Genomic DNA, 20,497 nt, shown 5'->3' on the forward strand with positions numbered 1-20,497 from the left:
TTTCGGAGAGGGGAAAGTTATGCCCGAAGGAGTGATGTTTCAGACTGATTCTCTCAACACCAACTCATTTTCTCAAACTACTATGAACAATTCAGAGTGCTCATGATGTATATTCTATATCTTGGTTTTTGTGATTTCAATAAGACTTTTTTAATAAATGAAAGGCCGTTTAAGGTTTTGTTAACAGTGATCTGTTATAACATTAACTCCAGAAAAACATCTTTTTACCGTGAAGGGAAATTTCAGATGCTTTGAATCAGGCACACTAATTTGCTCTTAGAAACAAAAGCTGCTGCTCCTTTTTTTTTAATTACCATTTAGCATGTTTTAATACTGAGCAATTAACAAGAATTTCTCCTAATGCAATCATTTTGTGGCTTCTTTGCAGCATTATGTAACCCAGTGTTTCCCAAATGGTGTTCCGTGGAACCCCGGGGTTCTGCGAAGTGAAAATAAGGGTTCCGTGAGAAAATTCCATTACAATAACATTTTATGATTAAAAAAATCATATTTCAGCATTTATGAATTTTATTGAAAACAATTTTCATTTGTGTTTGCCACGATAAGAGTCCCTGTGTAATGCCAGCTTAGCCAGAGAGTGGGGATGATGTCGCTACTCAGCGCTGTGTGAATAGTCAGTCAATGGTGCAATCGCCTGTTATACACCACCATAAATCCCCGTACTTACTCTCAGGGAGCGTGGATCACGTGGGTGGCTGAATACGAATATACTAGCACCGCGTCGGACAAAGTCGAAGCTGCAGCTGTCAAACCAATTGCTTGTATGGGAGTGCGCAGGCAGTGCTCTCGCAAATACTTTACTTCAGTATAGTCGCATGATTTCTTATATTTAAAAATTTAACCGTGACAAATATAAATTGACTATGATATATTAATCTACATATCTACAATAGATAACAATAATACTTAGGTCGATAATAATAATACGACAAGTTAATAGTATCTACACATTGATTTCATGACCTTGTTTAGCATTTGTTTATTATTATCCTTACTTATTTGTGGTCTACTTTTTCAGCCCCATATATAAGACTGTTATTAGGGGTTCTGCAAAATTCTTTCAAGTTTAAAAGGGCTCTGTGGCCAAATAAAATTGGGAAACATGGATGTAACCTATACAGAAAGGTGAACTTGTAGTTCTAATAAAGTAATTCCATATAGTTGAAACTATGTTATAAAGTTTTTTACGTAGATCCAAATTGCACTTGTATTAAAATGAGCTGTGAGCATATGTTGTATTTAGGAATTTCTCTTAACTAGAGACAGTTCCATAAATAACAGAGGCCTGCAAGAGTGGTAGTTAGCTGTTGTACTCAACATTCCACAGAAAATTCAAAGGCTGGGTGTGTTTGCTATATTATTCCTGTTTTGCAGGATTCCTGAGTACTTCAATGCATGAATAGCAGATAGGCATAGTAGATAAAAGCACTGCATGTATTTGTGTCTGAAAATGTCAGTGGCATGCACTTTCATGTTTACATTTACAGTTAGTGTACATTACATGGTTGAGTTGGAAGCACCCTGTTTTACTAGGCAATTCTGTGAGCCATTGCAGCAGTGACTAAGATGTATGGTGACGGAGGAGATGGCCATGCCAGAATATATCCCATGCTGCAATGTGGAGTGCAGGCTTCACTACAAATCCTGATCCAGACACTATTTGGGTGTTTCAGTGCATGGGAATCAGCAGTTGAAGGATGAATAGTGAGGAGTTTTTACTGTACTGCATTAAATAGTTAACCAGGTCACTAGACTATCTTAAAAAGAGCGCTGAAAACTGCCAAGAGTGTATCTCCTTTGACACAGAAAACAGGCAGATGTGTCTGAGGCTCTCATGGACATGGGCGGTGAGTTATATGGGCTCCTGGTGCCCTGGCTCCAGCAATATCCAGAGCCGTGGCCCTGCTCCTGCAATATTTGGAGCTGAGTCTCTCCCCAGACCCTGACTGGAGAGGGCCTCAGCCCCCACTTGCTGGTCTCCCCACGCGCCCTCCATCCCCAGAGCGTCCCAAGGATGGGGGCCTCACCCCCTCCACACTAGCCCTGCCGGCAGTGCTGCGCTCATGGCTGGCAGGCTGCTGCCATTTTGGGCTTACGGCGCATGCACAGGGATGGCCAGTGGGACCCCCGTCTGGTGCATGCGCACGCCAGGTGGGCCAGAAACTGGCGGGCTGATGGACCCGGGGAGACTTGGCCAGCTGAGGGCATCCTGGCGCTGGAAGAAGGCGCCGGTATTTAAAAACGGCGGAGGCAGACGAAAAGGGGGAAGGCAGAGAGTGAGCGGCTGGCCTGCCCGCGGGAGCCCCTTTCTTACCCCAGGAGGCCACCAGAACACCTGGGGAGGGCAGACGCGCTGGACGAGGAGGACGTGCTCCAGGGGTCCGGCACTGATCAGTAGGGTTACTAGGTTAGGCTTAAAAATATACCGGCCACACTTCATGGGGGGGCGGGGAGACCGGCTGGGAGGGGAGGGGCACTGGTCGGGAGGAGGGAGGGCTGGAAAGCAGAGCTGGAGGGGAAGAGAGGTCGGAGGCTGGCTGGGGCAGATTGTGGGGTGGAGGGCGGGTGGCTGACGGGAAGCTAAGAAGGGCGGTGGGGGGAGGGGGTCAGGTGGAGCGGGGCTGGCCAGGGGAGCTCAGGAGAAGAAGGGGAGGACTGGCCGCTGGAAGCAGAGCTGGCGGGGAGTGCAGCGGGGCTTGCCGGGGAAGATCAACCAGCCAGCGGGAGATAGCGCTGGCGGCAGCAGCGGGGCGGGGGTTGGGTACAGCCCTGAGCCCCTCTCCCCTTAATGATTTATAAGAGATTTATTAATAACTTGGGTGCCCCAGTGGCATATCCAAACAAGACACATGAGCTCAGTACAGGTGCACAACACAAAATCCATTTTGCTCCTGGGAGGAAACTCTTAGGCTATGTCTACACTGGCAGTTTCTTGTGCAAGAACACGTCCACACTGCCATGTGCGTGCTGTGCTTTTGCACAAGAGCATCCATGGCAGTGTGAATGCTCTCTTGAGCAAGACAGCGCCAATGGACATTTTAGCCATAGGGGTTTCTTGTACAAGAAATCCCTGCCGAGCATCCACACTGCCCTCTTGCGCAAGAGCTATGCTCTTTTCTAACAGGTGTAAGCTCTCTTGCGCAAGACACCCTCTCTTCCCACGCCGTACTGTAAATTTCCTTGCACAAGAGCAGGCGGGCAGTGTGGATGCTCTGTGGGTTCTTGCACAAGAACGGCCGTACTTGCACAAGAAGCCATGAGTGTAGACATAGTCTTAGAGGGAACACTTCCCCCAGCCTCTCTGCCCCCGAGTTAATGTCACACACATTGGGTTAATGCAATTGCAGGATAGTTGCATGAGGGGGGTTTGGTGGGGGCCAAACTAATCCCTGTTGGCAGGAGGATGGTGGGAAAAGCCCTTCAAGAAGGGTGACATGACACCTTTTACTTCTGGTCATGTGTCCATCTTGCCCCAAGCGTGTTACTTCCAGAGGCGTGGCTAATGGGGGGCAGAGGGCGTGGCTAATGGAGCACCACCAAAAATTATACAAACCTGCCTCCCATGAGAAATTAGAATTTTGCTGGCTTCACTTATATGGATACACTGACCATATGTCCCGGATTTTAAATATTTTGTCCCAGTGTCCCTATCAGCTAGTAAAATGTCCCAGAAAGCCCAGCTGGATCTGGCTTGTGGGGAAGAAGCAAGCCAGAAATGGCTCAGTGCATTGCCATTTCACTTCCTCCATCAGGCAGAGCCTTGCAGAGACTCACCCCGAGCATGGCGCAGCAGCAATGGTCACCCCCACCCCTCGCCAAGCACACAGATGGCTCTGTTGGTGCTTTGCCAGCAGGCAGCCAGGTTGACTTCCAGTGACGTGTGGTTTCTAGAGTCACGAGCATTCTCCAAGTACCAGCACGCTACTGCCTGGCAAGCTGCCGCCACTCCATCACCCAGTGCATCTGCCCCACCACTACGTGCCGCAAGGCCTCTCCCTGCAGGACTGCCTCTGCCACACAGGACCCAGGTCTGGCTGCGCCACCTCCTCCTCCATCTGCAGGTGGCTGCTTGTTACAATAGCTGCTGCTGCCGCCGCCAGGGCAGAAGGGCACCAAGAGGGTCCAAAGCAAAACCTGGTGGAGCCACTCCCAGACCTCGGTTCCTTGGAGCTGTTGCTTCAGTCCCAGGAGGGGCCGTGCGAGCCCAGCTGGGGTGCTGTGGGGTGGGACACACTTAGTCTCGGCAGGTGTGCTCCGTGCACTGCCAGTCTCTCTCCCCCTGCCCCTCCCCACCTTGCTGGGGGAGCAGCAGTGCTAGCTTTGCTGCTCTCTATGAGCCCGGTCTGGTGGGGAAGGTTGGGGCTTTCTGTACACACACACTCCCGCACGTCCTCTGAGTGGAAAGCTGGAGCTGGTGCTGAGGCCTTGTGGCTGTGCAGGCTCCACTTGTGTGGGGGAAAGGAGGGCTGAGCTCCCTCCTCTTCCCTCTCCCCACCCCACTGGGGGCAATGGCAGTGCGCTGTCTGGAAGCTTTTCCCACTGTAAGGGGGCAGGAAGCAAGGTAAGCTTCCTCTCTCATGCCCATACCCCAATCCCCCTCACTCACTCCCCTCCCCCCTCCAACGTCCCCACACCTCAGCTTGCTCCGACATCCTCCCCCCCAGCCAGACACGTACCCCACCCTACTCCTGCATCCACCATTGCTCCTGCACCCTCCCTCCTGACTACACACCAAACCCTCCCTTGCTTCTGCTCCCTACACCAGGCCAATCACCTTACTCTCAGTCTACTTCTGCAACCTACCTCGAAACCTCTTCCCCTTCTGCCCCTCTCCTCCCTCCCAGATCCTGCACCCCATCCCTATTCCACTCGCTGGCAGCCAGGCTCATACACTGAACCCCTCATTTTTGTCCCTACCTCAGACCCTAAGGGGGTTGATAAAATCCACTAATTCCAGAACCCCAGAAAAGTAAATCTGGCCTACGGGAAGCTCTGAACCTCAGTCCTCTCTGTCCCTTCCCTTTGACCTGTGGGGCTGGAACACCAGAGGAGTGAAGTGTCTCAGTTGGGGTTGGGATTTTTGGAGGAGACTTTTGCTTTTTACTTCTGTGGTCCTCAACTGATTTTTCTGTGGGTCAGTGGCCCCTGACCAAAAAGATTCCCCACCCATGCCATAAATAAAGAAAACATTGAAACCTTTTGTGTTGGATATAAATTAATATTTTACTTTATTTAAAACGAAGTTTGATAAACTAACATGAAAGTTAAAACGCTTAGTCTGTTTAATAGTTTAAATTAAACTATTCTGTCTAGTTGCAGCACTAGCAGAATGGCTCGGGCTTACTTATGTAATTAATGGTGAATTTCCATTAGCAACTGGTGGTCCGTGGAAAAGTTTACACTGAACCAGGTGGTTCATGGACAAAAAAATTGAGAACTACTGAAACAGAGACATGCCTGGCCTCTCCCCGCGAGAGACCGATCTCTGTTCCCTGCTGCTCCACAAGAGCCCACAAAGAGATCAGGTCTGTTACCACAGCACTGAAATTACCATGTTACTCTGGTATGTATGGACAGACTCTTTGTGAGTCTTCCTCATCCAAGCAGTTGATGCTTTAAACAGCATGTTAAGATGCCATGTGAAAACACTTGGTGCATTCACAGGGAGGCAGGATGTATCATCTCTCTCCAGAAAGAGTTGTCATGATTTGTGTGTATGGGTAAACAAGCTCTTTACAAGGTCTGTGAAGAGGTGAGATGTTTTGACTTCCAGTTTCAAGGGGTTTGACTTCCAGTTTTGACTTCCAGTTCTTCTGTCTTTGGGCTGCACCTGAATGAAGTTAGCTGTGACAATGTGGCTGTCTCTACATTGGCAAGACAAAATCTTGCCACCTGTCTACACTGGCCACGAGTATTTGTGCAAGAACACTGACTTTCTAATGTATGAAATCAGTGCTTCTTGCACAAATACTCTGACGCTCCTGCTCAGGGATAAGCCCTCTTGCGCAAGTATTCTTGCGCAAGAGGCCAGTGTAGACAGGCAACGTTAATTTCTTGTGCAAGAAAGCCCGATGGCTAAAATGGCCATCGGAGCTTTCTTGCGCAAGAGAGCCTCTACACTGGCACGGATGCTTTTGTGCAAAAGCACATGTAGGCGTAGACGCTCTGTTGCACAAATACTTTTAACAGCAAAACTTTTCTGTTACAAGTATTTGCGCAAAATCATGCCAGTGTAGACGCAGCCTGCATGTCTTAGTTATTCTGACACACAAAGTAAAACCTATGCTAAAAACCTCCACATCTTGTGAGAAAAAGCCTTGCTGTCAGAAGAAGTCAATTCAAAGTCTCTCCAATTTTCTTCAAAGATTGCCTCTACCAGGCACTGGGGCTTTTACTGATTGGTCCCTTACATTTTTGAAGGGTGACTAAATGTGAACTGGATCTTCTTGGGTAATATGAACAGATTGCTTTGGGCCCAATCCTAGCCTAGAGTTTAAATTGGATCAGGCCCTTTGTAAGTAGGTTGGGAAGTGGTCTCATTTGGCACTTATTGTTAGGTATTATCATATATATAGTATCATATGTATAGAAGGGCTCTTTCAAAAAAGAGTTTTTTCCCGAAATTTGGCCCAGTGTAGAAGGGCAAATTTTGGAAAAGCCTCCTCTGAAAGAACAATTGGAAAAAGGTATGCAAATTGCACTTTGCAATTTGTGTATCTTTTTCCGATAAAGTCCTGTAGTGTAGACATAGACCTAGGCACTTAAGCTACCTGATTCCAGGAGAGAGGGTCCTATCTGTGGATCACAAAGCAGAAAGAGACATTTCACTGTAGTTCAGGATATCTATTACCTTGAGAGGGGCAGGGGCTTAGTGCACACATTACTTTCATTGGCATCTCCCATTGGCTAGTTTAGGCAACTCCGAGCCCCACATACTGGACAATTTTGGATCACATTGCAATGTGCCTCTCTCTCCCCGTTCATTCTTTAGAGAGTTTAACATAGACTTTGTGGAGCAAATGTTGTTCCTGTGGTTTTTTTTTAAGGGTGCCTAAATGTTGGGCCTAAATTACCAGGAAAGGAAGGGAAAAGTTCAGAGTTGCTCCTTTTCAAGCCCATAATTATGACTGCAACATTTTATGACTATACTGTCTTATTGCTTCCATTTGCAATTGTTAGAGGGCTTTTGGGAGTGTAATCCCTGTGAATGTGGTAGGATGGAATATCTCCTTTCCCACCATTAAAAATGTTTTCAAATACTAACTGTAAAGCAGTTGTGCTAAATCCTGATCACACATACTTGAATAATGCCTAGTTACACTTCTAGCCCGGGGTGGGCAAAAGGGCACGCGCGGATTGCATCTGGCCTGACAAGTGGGTTGATCCAGCCTGGGGAGGTCCTGCTGCTCTCCTGCGCCAGGCCAATCAGGGCCTAAGGAAAGGGGAGTGTGTGGTACTTAGAGTCAACCCTTTTGGTTTACTCTAAGCACCACATGCTGGAGGGACTTCATGCTCCTCCTGCCCCTTAGCCAATCAGGGCCTGGGTGTGGAGGGAAGCATGCAATGTCTTTTCCTGCCCTGTCCCTGCCCACTCCTTGCAGGACGGGGGCAGGACGGGAGACTTAGCGTGCTCCCATTGCCCCCAAGCGCCGATTGGCCTGGGGGAAGTGTGTGGTCTCCTTCTGCCCTGTAAGGGGCTCAGCACTCAGAGTCAACTGACAGCTACTGCTCAGCTGGGGGGTGACTCTAAGCGCAGTGCTCCCTTGCAGGGAAGGGGCAGACTTTATGCACTCCCCCCTATCTCCAGGGCCCTGATTGACTTAGGGGCTGGAGGGAGAGAGGGGATGTGCGCAAAGTTTCTTCCCACCACCAGGGGCACGGGCATCTAGAAGGAACTGCCAGCTGTTGAGAACAGCTGGATCTTCTCTCTGGAGTGGGTGGGGCAAAGACTTCAGGTGCTGCCCCACCTACAGAGCAATCAGGGTCTGTGGGCAGGGAAGCAGGGAAGTCTCCTGGCCCCACCTGCCTGAGGCTACACTGGGGCCACTTCAAAAATTTCTGAAGTGGCCCCTGATCAAAAATGATTGCCCACCCCTGTTCTAGGCTGTAGGAGGTTTGGGGTGGAAGTGTTTTTTTATATCTAGCATCTCTCTTCCCATTGTTTCTACGTTTTGGTAGGTTGCATTATAAGCTAAAATGAACCTGTTTTTTTTTTAAGATCTAAAGTCTGTACCAGGAATAGGAATTTCTCCTATTCATGCAAAATAAGGGGATGTGCTTTTTTACAAGGCTAGATGAAGATGGGGTTAGAAAAGAGTTTTCCGTAGGACTGTTTACAATGATGACAAGTAGTATATTTGAAATTACTGCATGGGATTAGCAAACAAGATTCCTTGATAGATAACCTGGGAACTACTTGTTCTGGCTGCAGAGAAATACGGGTCAATGTGGCTTGCCTCAGTTGCACAGCCTTGCTGTTTGCTTTTCAGAATGGAGAAACATTAGGGCTGGTAACTCCTGGAAGGCACTGTGTTTAGACAATTCAATAAGTAGTACACCTACTCCTTTTGGCAAGAATCCATAAATTTTTAAAATAGTGTGCGTACACTTCACTAGAAGGTATACATAGGGCATACTGTTTAGAAATGTATATACTGTTTAAAAAACTATTTCCTCCTTTCTGGATAGTGATGACTCAGCTTTGAATGTACTATTGTTTGTTGTGATCTATTGTATTTAATAGAACTGTAGCCTTTTTAGATACTTTAATGTAAATACACTTTGTACTTTTGGCATTTCTGGTCTCCAGAAAAGTAGCACATGCTATGTTTGTCTGCGTGCTATGCACATGTGCACACACCTGCAGTATTTTAGACTAAGCACTGCATTTGCCCTTTGAACTATTAGTTGATAGATTTGATTTAAATTACAATGTAGATACAATTTTTGGCAACATTTATAGCTAAGTTCAGTACATTATCTGATGTGTGGAAAGCTAAGGCTTCTAATTCAATGCTATGATAGATCCTAGCTATTATCTCCTATTAAAGGACTTCTCCTGCCCTCAAACAAACAATTAAAAAAAAAAAACCCAAAACAAGAGGAGAGTTCAGTGTTCTGTGCTCAGGTCATCTAGTTTCTCTCCTCCAGACATCTCTCCTGTAAAAAACAGCATATGACCCACCAAGAGAATAACTTAATGACTTCTGGTCTGGTTCCATAAGGCAATTCCTATGCATAGCAAAAAATTAACTATGTTAGACATATTTTCAAGTCCTAGCTTCTTATAGATCAGGTTACGCAAGTATGTTCAAGTTACTGATGATAGATGTGTTGAGGACCATTTCTCTATTCCATACATTTCTGTTTTTCTATGGCAGGACTACCTCTTTCTGTCTCTGATTCAGTGATCCCTTTCCTCCAAGTCAGTTTTTATGGGCACATAAACAGAATTGATTTTCATAAATTTTTAAGGACAAAAGGAACCGTTAAATCACCTCGTTTGATTTATGTCTAATGTAGACTATATTTCTGAATTTCACCCAGTTACCTTTGTTTTGATTGTATTAATTTGTGCTTGACTAAAGTATGCGTTTTGAAAACATCTGGTCTTGATTTGAAGACATCAAGTAATGGAAAATCCACACTTCCTTTGGTAGTTTGGTTAATTACTGTTAAAATTTGTGTGTAGTTTCTCATTTTAATTTCTCTGCCTTAATTTTCCAGCCATTGCTTCTCATTAGGCCTTTCTCTGCTCAATTAAGGGGACCTTTATTTTCTCCCCATGAAGATTTTTAGGTAAGCTAAACAGGATGAGCTCTTTGAGCCTCAGTGCACAGCAATTTTTTTTATTCTTCAAATGTTTCCTTTCCTTACAGGTAATTGTTTCTGTAAAAAAACTGGAGAAATGGTCTGAGCTCAATAGGAAGAAGTTTAATAAGGACAAATGCAAGGTACTCCACTTAGGAAGGAACAATCAGTTTCACACATACAGAATGGGAAGCGACTGTCTAGGAAGGAGTACTGCAGACAGGGATTTGGGGGTCGCAGTGTACCACAAGCTAAATATGAATTAACAATGTGACACTGTTGAAAAAAACAAACATGATTTTGAGATGCATCAACAGGAGTGTTGTGAGAAAGACACAAGAATAAATTCTTCTGCTGTACTCTGCACTGATGAGGCCTCAGTTGGAGTATTGTGTCCAGTTCTGTGGCATCTTACAGACTAAGACGTCCCATGGCACCTTAGGGCATGTCTACACTAGGAAATTATTTCAAAATAACTTATTTTGAAATAACTTCTGAAATAACTATTTTGAAATAGCAGGTCCACACTACAGGGTAGCCTTGAAATTAGTCCCTTAAGGTAGGCATGCTATCTTGACTTAGAACCCCAGGAAGCACTGGGGAGTAATTATGTTGAATGACTCTGGGAAGGAGTTATTTTGAAATAGCAGTAGTGGAGCGTCCACATTACTGCTATTTCAAAATAACTATTTTGAAAAAAGTGTTATTCTTTGTGGAAAGCATGAGTTATTATTTTGAAATAACCAGCTAGTTATTTTGAAATACCGGGCTTGGTGGTGTGGATGCTCCACTTGTTATTTCGAAATAGTCTCTAAGCCCTGGTGAGTTAACAAAACAAAAAAACCCCAAAATTATAAGTAGCATCATGAGCTTTCATGGGCACAACCCACTTCTGTCATCTGAAGTTCTGCCCACAAAAAAGCTCATGATACCATCTATATTTTTTGTTAGTTTCTAAGGTACTATGGGTACACTAATTTTTAAAAGTTTTTTTTTAAAGTTACAGACAAACAGGGCTACCCCTGTGATATCTTAAAGTTGTTTCTGTTACAGTTGGTGGCACTGAGGTTAAATGATTTGCCCAAAGTTGATCAGTGGGAAAGTTAAGAAAAGAACACAAGAATCTCAGGTTCCAGTTCTCTGCTTTAATCACCAGCAACACTTTCCACAGAAGCAGTGTTTATCTTAAACTTTTTGCCATAGTGCTGTTAAGTGCTGGAAGGACAATGAAACGTGAACACTCCAAAGAGCAGTAAGGAAATTTCAGTTTTCTATAAGTAGAATTCCCTTTGCGACTTCTACCATCCAAAAGGCACTAAATAAACTAGTAAATATTTAACTGTCTTAATTGTATTAAACTTCTCTGCACAGACATTGCCCTCCTGTGTCTTGTACTTGGCTGAGGACATTAATACAATTAATTTTATGTACATACTACAGGTTCAATTTCTAAAATCTGGGATTTTCTGGCCTGGCAACATCCGTGGTTCAGAAGGATGCGGGTCGGCATGGTGGGGAACACAGTCTTGGCTGGGAGCACAGCCACAACAGAAGCGAGGCCTGCACAGCGGGGAGTGCTACCCCACCTGGCCTGAGGCAGCAGGGCCAGCCCCTGGGAGTACAGCCCTAGTCAGGCTTGCATAGTGGACAGAGTAGCAATATCTTCATATGAATAAAGGATGTCCGAGAGGTGGAAGGCTCAGGACTGGAGCAGCCACCCTCTTTCACTTGCTTGGTGATTCCATCTCTTTTCTGTATGGATTTATGAGAAACAATCCCATTCCAGGCACATCCTATTTTTCCTGGCATAACTTAAAGCAACATAATGGTTTGGTTATGATAAGAGGAAGCTGTATACTGAATTTGGTGGTCCTAACTCTTACCATTTGGGTGGTCCTGTAGAACCTTAGAGACAAACAAAAAATATATATGGTGGTATGAGATTTTGTGGGTACAATTCACTTCTTCAGATGAGTGGGTTGTGTCCACGATAGCTCATGATATCATATATATATACACACACGCACACGGGGCTCGCCAAGCAGCAGCGAGCCCCGCTTGCCAGCTGCACGGTTTCGCGTGGTTCTGCGTTCTGTGCATGCGCAGATCGCTCTGCGCCGGCTCTTCCTGGTTGTAATCTACTTGCCACGGGCGAGTAGATTACATTATTTGTTGAACCCTGTATATATAAATATATATTGTTAATCTCTATGGTGTGACAGGACCACTCGTTTTTTAAAGTTACAGACTAATATGGCTACTTCTCTGAGAATTTTAAACATTCGGGAGAAGTTTTTGAACAGAGAGACTCTCTCAAGTATTCCATAGATATAGGTGCCACTGTGGATTGGGTAGGACCTTAAAGAGGCTTTCACCTCAAGATGTGAATTTTACCCAGGTCAATGGTAGTGCTACATAGAATCATGGAACTGCAAGGAACTTATGAGTCATCAGGTCTAGTTCCCTGCACTCATGGAAGGACCAAGCACCATCATTCTAGACCAGTGGTTCTCAAACTTTTTGGGCTCCGGAGGCCTTTACGTGCGTAAAAATGTATGCGGAGCCCCAGCGGTCCACTGATGGTATGTGTTGTACCTATCAATGCTTCCAGTTTGTCAACCTTGCAGAGCCCCTGGAGATGTCTTGCGGAGCCCTGGGGCTCCGTGGAGCACAGTTTGAGAAACACTGTTCTAGGCCATCCCTGACAAGTGTTTGTTTATTGTGCTCTTTAAAAGCTCCAGTGATGGAGATTCCAGTTTCCCTAGGTACTTTATACCAGCGTAGGGATGTAAGCAACTAGTTGACTAGTCGACTAGGCTTATTGTGTAGTCATGTCACTACTTGACTAGTCACTCTCCCCACCTTCTGCTGCCTCTATATCAGGGGCAGCAAGTGGTGGTGCTGGGGGGAATCAGCTTAAAAGTTGATTCTCTCAGCACCATCTCTGCCAGGGAGCAGGGGAGACAGCAGCACAATGGGGGAAACAGTCCCTGCTTGAACCAGGTCACAACTGGTCACATAACACAAACGAGGTGAGGCAACCCCACACTAGCTGCTTCCCCCCAGCAGACCAGGGAGACGCGAAGCTAGCACCCCCCTCCCCAGCAGACGAGGGAGACAGAGAGCGGCTTTTCTCAGCAGACACCTCAGCTTGAGAATAAAGGACTGAGGGAAGTGAGGTGTGGGACAATAAAACTGAGCTCTGGAGAAATGTTTGACTAGAGTTTCCCTTACAATATGTACCAGTTCCGACTTACATACAAATTCAACTTAAGAACAAACCTACAGTCCCTATCTTGTACGTAACCCGGGGACTGCCTGTATTTAAAAACTGCTATCATGTCCCCTCTCAGTCTTCTCTTTTCCAAACTAAACAAACCTAATTTATTGTTGTTGCTTTTCTCTGGATTTTCTCCAAATCTTTCCTAAAATATTATATGTACCACTTCCCTCCCCCCACAAGGCTAGTTACCCCGTCAAAGAAAAATTACCACTTGCTAGCCCTTGAGTAGTGTATATAAAACAAACTGATGGATTTTATTAAATTTCTGTCTCTCTGCATCAGCACAAACAAGTGGCACTTACAGCTGTCCTACCAGAGCGAGCATCTCTAAGTGAGCTCTGATAAGCACGTATTTCCCTCTCAGGCTTTTAAGTTAGGGTGTCTATTTGCAGTGGTGCACAGGAAAGCTTACACTGCTAGTGCTGTATTGCAATTCTTGTAACCAGAGAGATTGAAGCTTTAAGGGTATGGTAACACAATCACTGATGGGTAGGACTCAAAGTAGGTGAGTTCAAAAAAACAAGTATATTGAAGTGGATAGGAACAATACAAAAATACATATAGGAACAGGAAGAAAATAATGACAAGAATACAGTGAACAATATCTTCATTTACTCACACTCTTATGCAGGGGTCAGCAACCTATGGCTCTTTGGAAGCTCAAACCAGCCCACACTTGCTCCCCCTGCAGCAGGCCTGACGCTATAGCAGGCCTGAGCAAAACAATTTAGCCCATAAACAAACTGTGAGCCAGGAAGGGAAGGGTGAGTGGTTATTCACAGCTGCTCTCACCCGGGCAGAATCCCATTGGCCGGTTTCTGGCCAATGGAAGCTACCTGTTTCAAGAACAGGCAGTACAGGCTGCACCAATCCTCTCCCCTCACCCAGGCTCTTATTCACAGAGCAAATGGCCCTGCAGTCTGTGGGTGGAGCAGGGCTGGCTCCTGAGAAAGGTGCTGGGCTGGAATCTCACTGGTAAGTCTACTCAACAGAGCCTGACTCTGACACCCCAGACCCTCTCTTCCCACCCCAGCCCACATAACCCAAACCCTCTGCCCCAGTCCTGAGCTCATACCCCCTTCCAGACCCTGCACTCCAATCCCCTGCTCCAGATTACAATCCCCTCCTGCCTAGGTCACAACCCAAACTCCTGCTCCTCAATCCTGTGTGTCTGGTCACAATTGTCTCGCTCACCTATACTCAGTGTCCCCCCAACCCAAAAAAGGTTCCCCACCCCTTCCATAAAGATAACATTGAAACCTTTTGTATTGGACATAATATTTTACTTTATTTAAAAACAAAGCCTGGCCAACAAGCCCCCAATTGGGGCCCAGTCCCAGTTTGGCTGCAGCATCATAACACTCCATCATACACCAACCCTGAGCCCATCATATACCTGAACCCCCTGCCCTGAGCCCATCATATACCTGAACCCCCTGCCATAACACTCCTGCACCTCACCCATACCTCAACCCTGTGTTCTGAGTCCTTTATATACCCAACCCCCCTGCCCTGAGCCTTTCATACACCCCTTCCCAGATTCCTACATCCCCAACCCCTGCCATAACACTCCTGCACCCCCACATACCCCAACCTTGTGCCCAGAACCTATCATACACCTGAATCCCCTACCCTGAGCCCTTCATACACCTCTTCCCAGATTCCTGCATCCCTACATTTCCAACCCCATCATAAGATTGACAGAAAACAGCCTGAATGAGTGCACAAAGCAGGATTTGAACAGTTATCATGTAAACTTCAAAGAAATGTATGAAAAGATGCAGCAGCAGAAGTCCCATTAAATAAAGTCTGCATGTTTCATTTGTACTATTATTAATCATTGTCAATTATCAATAATAATAAACTTTATATGTTCAGTCTAGCAAATGGACATTTTTACATAGCTTTGTTGATCACCTGTTCTGAATTTTGATGCAGTTTGGCTCTAAAATGTTATTGAAACTTCCATTCAAAAAGAAAATAGTGAGAAGGTGAACATCCCTTCCTCCTCCCAGTTCTGAATTAATTTCATTACACTGCATTGCCTGCCTCATGCACCTGTGTCATGAGAGCAGTTTGGGTTTTCTTCCAAAATTAGATAAGGATCACGGTATTTGCAGAGAAGAGAATGATACAATCTTGACTTAAATGTCATCTTCAGATATTATCACCTCACCTGTTTCCATAACCTGAGTAGTAACACCCTGTCCGGAAGACACTTAGGCTGTGTCTACACTGGGCCACTTATTCCAGAAAATCGGCCGCTTTTCCGGAATAAGCTGCGAGCTGTCTACACTGGCCCTTGAATTTCCGGAAAAACAACAATGCTCTACTGTACAAAATCAGCTGCTATTCTGGAAAAACTATTCTGTTCCTGCTCGGGCATAAGTCCTTATTCCAGAACACTGTTCCGGAAAAGGGCCAGTGTAGACAGCCCAGTAGTCTTTTCCGGAAAAAAGCTCCGATCGCGGAAATGACAATCGGAGCTCTTTTCCGGAAAAGCGCGTCTACATTGGCCACGGATGCTTTTCCGGAAAAAGGGCTTTTCCGGAAAAGCAGCCTGCCAGTGTAGACGCTCCTTTTCCGGAAAAACTGAAAACGGAATACTATTCCGTTTTAAGCATTTCCGGAAATTCATGCCAGTGTAGACACAGCCCCACTGTTACTCTTTGCTGTAATAAAAATATTACCTTTTTATTCCTGTGACTTTTGTTTCTTAGTCAAGTTTGTAATCTGATAATATATTGCCTCTCTCCTGGGCTCCTTATACAGTGGTCCCTAAAAAAGGACATTGTTAAAGGCTTTACTAGGGGGCTGCATTATGCTTGTCAACCCCCTTCTTTTTGCGGATAGGTGTCTTGGCAGAGCTGTGTGTGAAGGGGCTGGGGCTGCAAAGTCTCGGCCGGGAAATGTGCAAGGAGGCTGGTGGTGTACCGGGAACCCTGCGCTGGTGCTTCAGCCTTGCTTCCCCCCTTTGGGTTGGAAGCACCAGCGCCGTTCCTGGGCGGGGAGAAGCCCGGGGCTCCCCGCGCACTGCTGCTTCCTTTCCCTGACCTAGTGCTCGTGAGGGGGGCTGGGTGGTGGTGGGGCAGGAGCGAGGAAGCTGCCAGCAGGGCGAGCGGGGAGCTCTCCACCTCCCGCTGCTGGGGACCGTCCTGCCTACAGGGCTCTTCCCTTCGGCTTCGCCTGGGAGGGAGGCTGCTGACAACGTGGGCAGCGGCTGGGCAGCGGCTGGGCAGGCTTCCCCCGAGCTCCCTCAGCAGTGGGGCCCGCCTCACTCTCCCCCCCCCCTCCGGAAATCTCTCCTCGCCCGCCCCAGCCGGCTGAGACTGAGGTGATGACGTCAGGCTGTGGGCCGTGTGACGAGTGACCCCCCCGTTTCCTCAGCCCCCCACTGCAGGGGGTGGAGGGGTGTTTGCGTGGAGGGGACACACAGACAGGCCCCCCATAGGGTCGGGAGGGAGCAACCCCAAGTTCTGCCCAGGGTGCAGCGCGAGCTCCACACACCGTGGCGCGCCGGCGGGTTCCCAAGCAAACACCTCCCCGCACTCAGACCTGGCGCGTGCGCTCCCTGCGTCAACGCTCCTCGAGCCCGACGTGAGCGCAGCGCCTACGCAACCCCCCAGCGCCGGTGGGGCAGCCAATCCCATGTTAGAGGCGCGGCAGGGTCGGCTGGGAGGTGGAGCCTGCGCGGGGGCGGGGCGGGGCCGGGGAAGGAGAAAGGAAGGAGGCGGAGGGGAGGGAGCCAGTCGGGGGTGTCGCTGCTGGCGGCGGCTGGGGCCAAGATGGTGTCGTGGATGATCTCGCGCGCGGTTGTGTAAGTGGCGCGGCGCTCCCGCGTGGGGGGGCTGCTCTGCTGAGGCTGCGGTGGCCTAGGCGGCCGGGGTTGTTAGACGCTCCGTGGTGGGCCTGGGACAGGCCGTTCCGGGGTCGCGCTGCGCCGGGCAACGGGCGGTGTTTAGGGCCCGGTGGCCGCGGCTGGCACCCGCCAGGGATGTGCTGCGGTAGCGTTCGGGGAGCCTGGGAAGGCCCGGGCGGCATTTGCAGGGGTCTCCCTGCCCCCGGTGTCACAGTCGCAGTCAAATTCCTGCGGTCGGTTCCTGCCCAGGCTTGATCTGCGCTTGTGCTTCTCGCGGCGCAGTAGCCCATTGGAAACGCGCCGTGCGGCCAGCTGCTACCCTGGACTAAGACCTTTGGTTTGCCACTCTGAAGCTTTTTGAACCTGATGATGCTTCTCAGTAATCTTCCCTAGATTGTGAAGTGTGCTACCCTGCAGGGTAAGCTGTCGGTCATGTTGACTTGGTGGGGGATACACTCAGGTGATATCATTGTGATATCACAGATAGGTAACTAAACCTATTTGAATGTAACAATTTGATTGTAGTAGGGAGACTACACGGATGGAGTATTTGATCGGACATGCCCACCTGTGGGACAGCTTGGGTTTTTAGCTACTAATTTATAACATTACCCTTCCAGATTTGGGGAACAATCATAATTTGGTTCTGGACGTCTTCAGATGACTGGAGAATTAGAAGTGCGTTGTGCCCATTGAAGCTCATGATGCCATCTACATGTTTTGTTAGTTTTTAAGGTGCTACTAGAGGCTATTAATTTTTTTAAAAGTTTTTCCTGTTATAGACTAACTCAGCTACCCCTCTGAATCATAATTGTGGAAACTATAAACACCTGCTGAATTTATGGGGACAACCCGTTCCCTGACCACAAGTCCATCCGACCCCCAGTGCTTCTTTTCCCCCCTGTGTTCCTGCAACCTGCCTGTGGTCCTTGAGCTCCTGTCTCAGGTTTTGTGGACCGGGAGGGGAAGCTGTGTGCAGAGATGCAGCACGGAGGGGTGTTGCAGGCTGGATTGGATGCTGAGCCTTTCTATAGGGAACTGGGGGTGGAGGGTGCTGGAGGCTTTTTGAACTGCATGATATCTCTGCCTGCACTGACCAGACTGTCCTGCTCTGGTGCCGGGGATCTGGATTTAAGAATCCCGTCCACCTTCCTTGGATGCACCAAGGAAAAATAGGTGTTGGAATAAAGGTGAGAGGGCTGCTACGGCCATAATGGATTAGGAAACAGAAATGTAATGAAGGGAGACATGGATGCGCTCTAGAGTAAGCACTGTAGGGGAAACATTCCAAAAGTGGGGGAAAAAAATCTCAGAGGGGTAGCTATGCGGGTTTGTAACTTTAAAAAATGAGTAGTCCTTATAGATTAACCAAAATATATAAAATCGGGCTTTTTTTTGTTTTTTGTTTTTTTTTGTTTTGTAAAACCCACTTCATTAGATGAATTGGAGTAGAAATAACAGCAGAAGTAGTACCTGTCAATTGTAGGATCCATGTTAATGATGCTAATTAAGTGGGCTGGATGTGTCCCATATATAGGATGGAAATGCTGATGTTAAAGGCAGGAGAAAGTGATAGGTCTCTTACATATCCAAATATTAACGGGTAAATTGTAACAGAAAATGTCCACACTTTGACCAAAACTGATTAACAATCTCCATTTTAAGCAAAGGTTTCCTCATGAGGCTACTTTTTTGCTATTTCTGCTGTAAGCTATTTACAGTAATAGTCATGAAACTGAGGCTGTAATTTTTTTTATCACTTGTAGGGATGTAAGCAACTAGTCAACTATCTGATAAACGTAAGCTTACTGGATAGTCACCTACTTCCTCCTCCTCCTCCTCCTCACTATCTCTGTGGTAGGTAGGAGGGCAGGGGGGTAGCGGGGACATAGCTGATTCCTGACTTGGAATCGGGATAGCAGGGGGATAGCTGATTCCTGGCTCATGTCAGGTCCTTTCTCCCCTGTGCGTCAGCCTTTTAAATGTATTAAGTGCCTGTTGGCTCTTAATGCATTTAAAAGGGAGAGCCACAGCGGGGTTAGCTCCTGGGGCCGGGAGCTAACCCCACTGCAGCTCCCCCGCTTATCAACTAATGGATGGAAATTCCAATGACTAGTTGATAAATTTAATCAACTAAACATCCCTCATCTGTTGTGAGGAAATCATTCCTATGTTGTTGAGATTATTTCTCTTCTGCTAACTTGCCCCTGATTTTGCATTCTGATAGTTGTCTCTCTAACATAAGGTTTATTTGTTTGACAAATGTCACTGAACAAAGCCCCAAACTAAACTGTTCATCACGGTAGTGCATGCTTAAATGAATTGTACCCATTTTGCAAACAAATGTTGTCAAAGGTACTGCATGTCAGTGTTTTGATCACTGATGCCTTAAGTAAACTGCGACTGAAAGCATCCCTATTCAAATACTCAATGCTACATTGATTATATGAACATAAGAATGGCCATTTAGTGTCAGACCAAAGGTCCATATATCCCTGTATCCCATCTTCCGAGAGTGGCCAATGCCAGGTGCCATGAACAGAATAGATAATCATCAAGCGATCCATCTCCCCCCATTCCCACTTTCTGACAAACAGAGTCTAGGGACACCATTCCTGCCCATCCTGGCTCACAGCCATTGATGATCTATCCGCCATGAATTTATCTAGCTCTTTTTTGAACTCTGTTATAATCTTGGACTGCACAACATCCTCTGGCAAGGAATTCCACAGATTGACTGTGAGTTTTGTTTTGTGGGTTTGTAAGTACATGTCCTTGTATCAGATTTGTGGCTAAGTATGCAGTCACCTGCTTATGCTTATTTCCATTACTGCATAAGTTCATATATAATTAATTCAAAGCAACATATTGTTTGATAAGAACTTCGGTGAGTGTAAAAGCAGAGTTTGCTATTTTATTTAGGAGTTGTTTTCAAAAATACAAGAAAGAGTCCTAGAATACCTATGGCTGAGAGCTTGATTTTGTAATCATCATTATGGGCCATATGCCATAAAGTTGTGAATTATTTTATACAATGACTGAATGTTATATGCGGCACTTCTCTCAATCAGAGACTTAAAAGTAAATTGAAGCTACAATAGCTTGTGACAGAAGCAAGTTTTTATCTACACTTTTCAGACTTTTATGAGGAGGAATGGGAGATATAAGGCAATATGTAGTGTGGTTCTACTCTAGCTACTCTTCTTGAGAGGCTCATATAACTTTTCTTTTCTGGCAGAAGGGAAGATGTTTAAATGTACACTTTTTAGACCCTTCCATACTTTGCTTGCCCCAATTTAGCTTCAGAACCTTGACAAAGTGACTATATTCAGCCTCTCAGAAAGGTGGAGGCAGGAGCAATGACTGCATCCAGGAGACAAGTAGTGGTCTGTTTCAGCAAAAACAATGAGGAGTCCTGGGCACCTTAAAGACTAACAGATTTATTTGCGTGTAAGCTTTTGTGGGCTGGACCTATTCAATCTGGGTGGATGTGACACATGCTGATGAGAATACTAAGAGTGAAA

At 46.6% G+C, this 20,497-nt stretch overlaps 1 protein-coding gene and 1 long non-coding RNA gene across 3 annotated transcripts in view; one reads left to right on the forward strand and one right to left on the reverse strand.

Moving 5' to 3' along the window:
- Window positions 1–324: 324 nt before the first annotated feature.
- On the reverse strand, window positions 325–16,716 carry LOC142830494 (uncharacterized). The gene is made up of 3 exons (XR_012905789.1): window positions 16,622–16,716; window positions 15,805–15,892; window positions 325–439 (listed from the first exon to the last, which is right to left on the reverse strand). It is a non-coding gene; the product is annotated as an uncharacterized LOC142830494 (long non-coding RNA).
- Window positions 16,717–16,829: 113 nt separating this feature from the next.
- REEP3 (receptor accessory protein 3) overlaps window positions 16,830–20,497 on the forward strand; it is a 65,708-nt gene continuing 62,040 nt past the window's right edge. Inside the window, exon 1 of one of the 2 annotated variants that reach the window (XM_075934900.1) lies at window positions 16,830–16,931. In XM_075934900.1, coding sequence (XP_075791015.1) covers window positions 16,900–16,931 — 32 coding nt within the window. In that variant the 5' untranslated portion in view covers window positions 16,830–16,899. Of the gene's footprint in view, window positions 16,932–17,620; window positions 17,709–20,497 lie in introns of those variants that run through there. The other variant, XM_075934901.1, reaches the window with a different exon arrangement.

This window comes from Pelodiscus sinensis, chromosome 8 (genome assembly GCF_049634645.1).
Source record: "Pelodiscus sinensis isolate JC-2024 chromosome 8, ASM4963464v1, whole genome shotgun sequence".
Taxonomy (NCBI): domain Eukaryota; kingdom Metazoa; phylum Chordata; order Testudines; family Trionychidae; genus Pelodiscus; species Pelodiscus sinensis.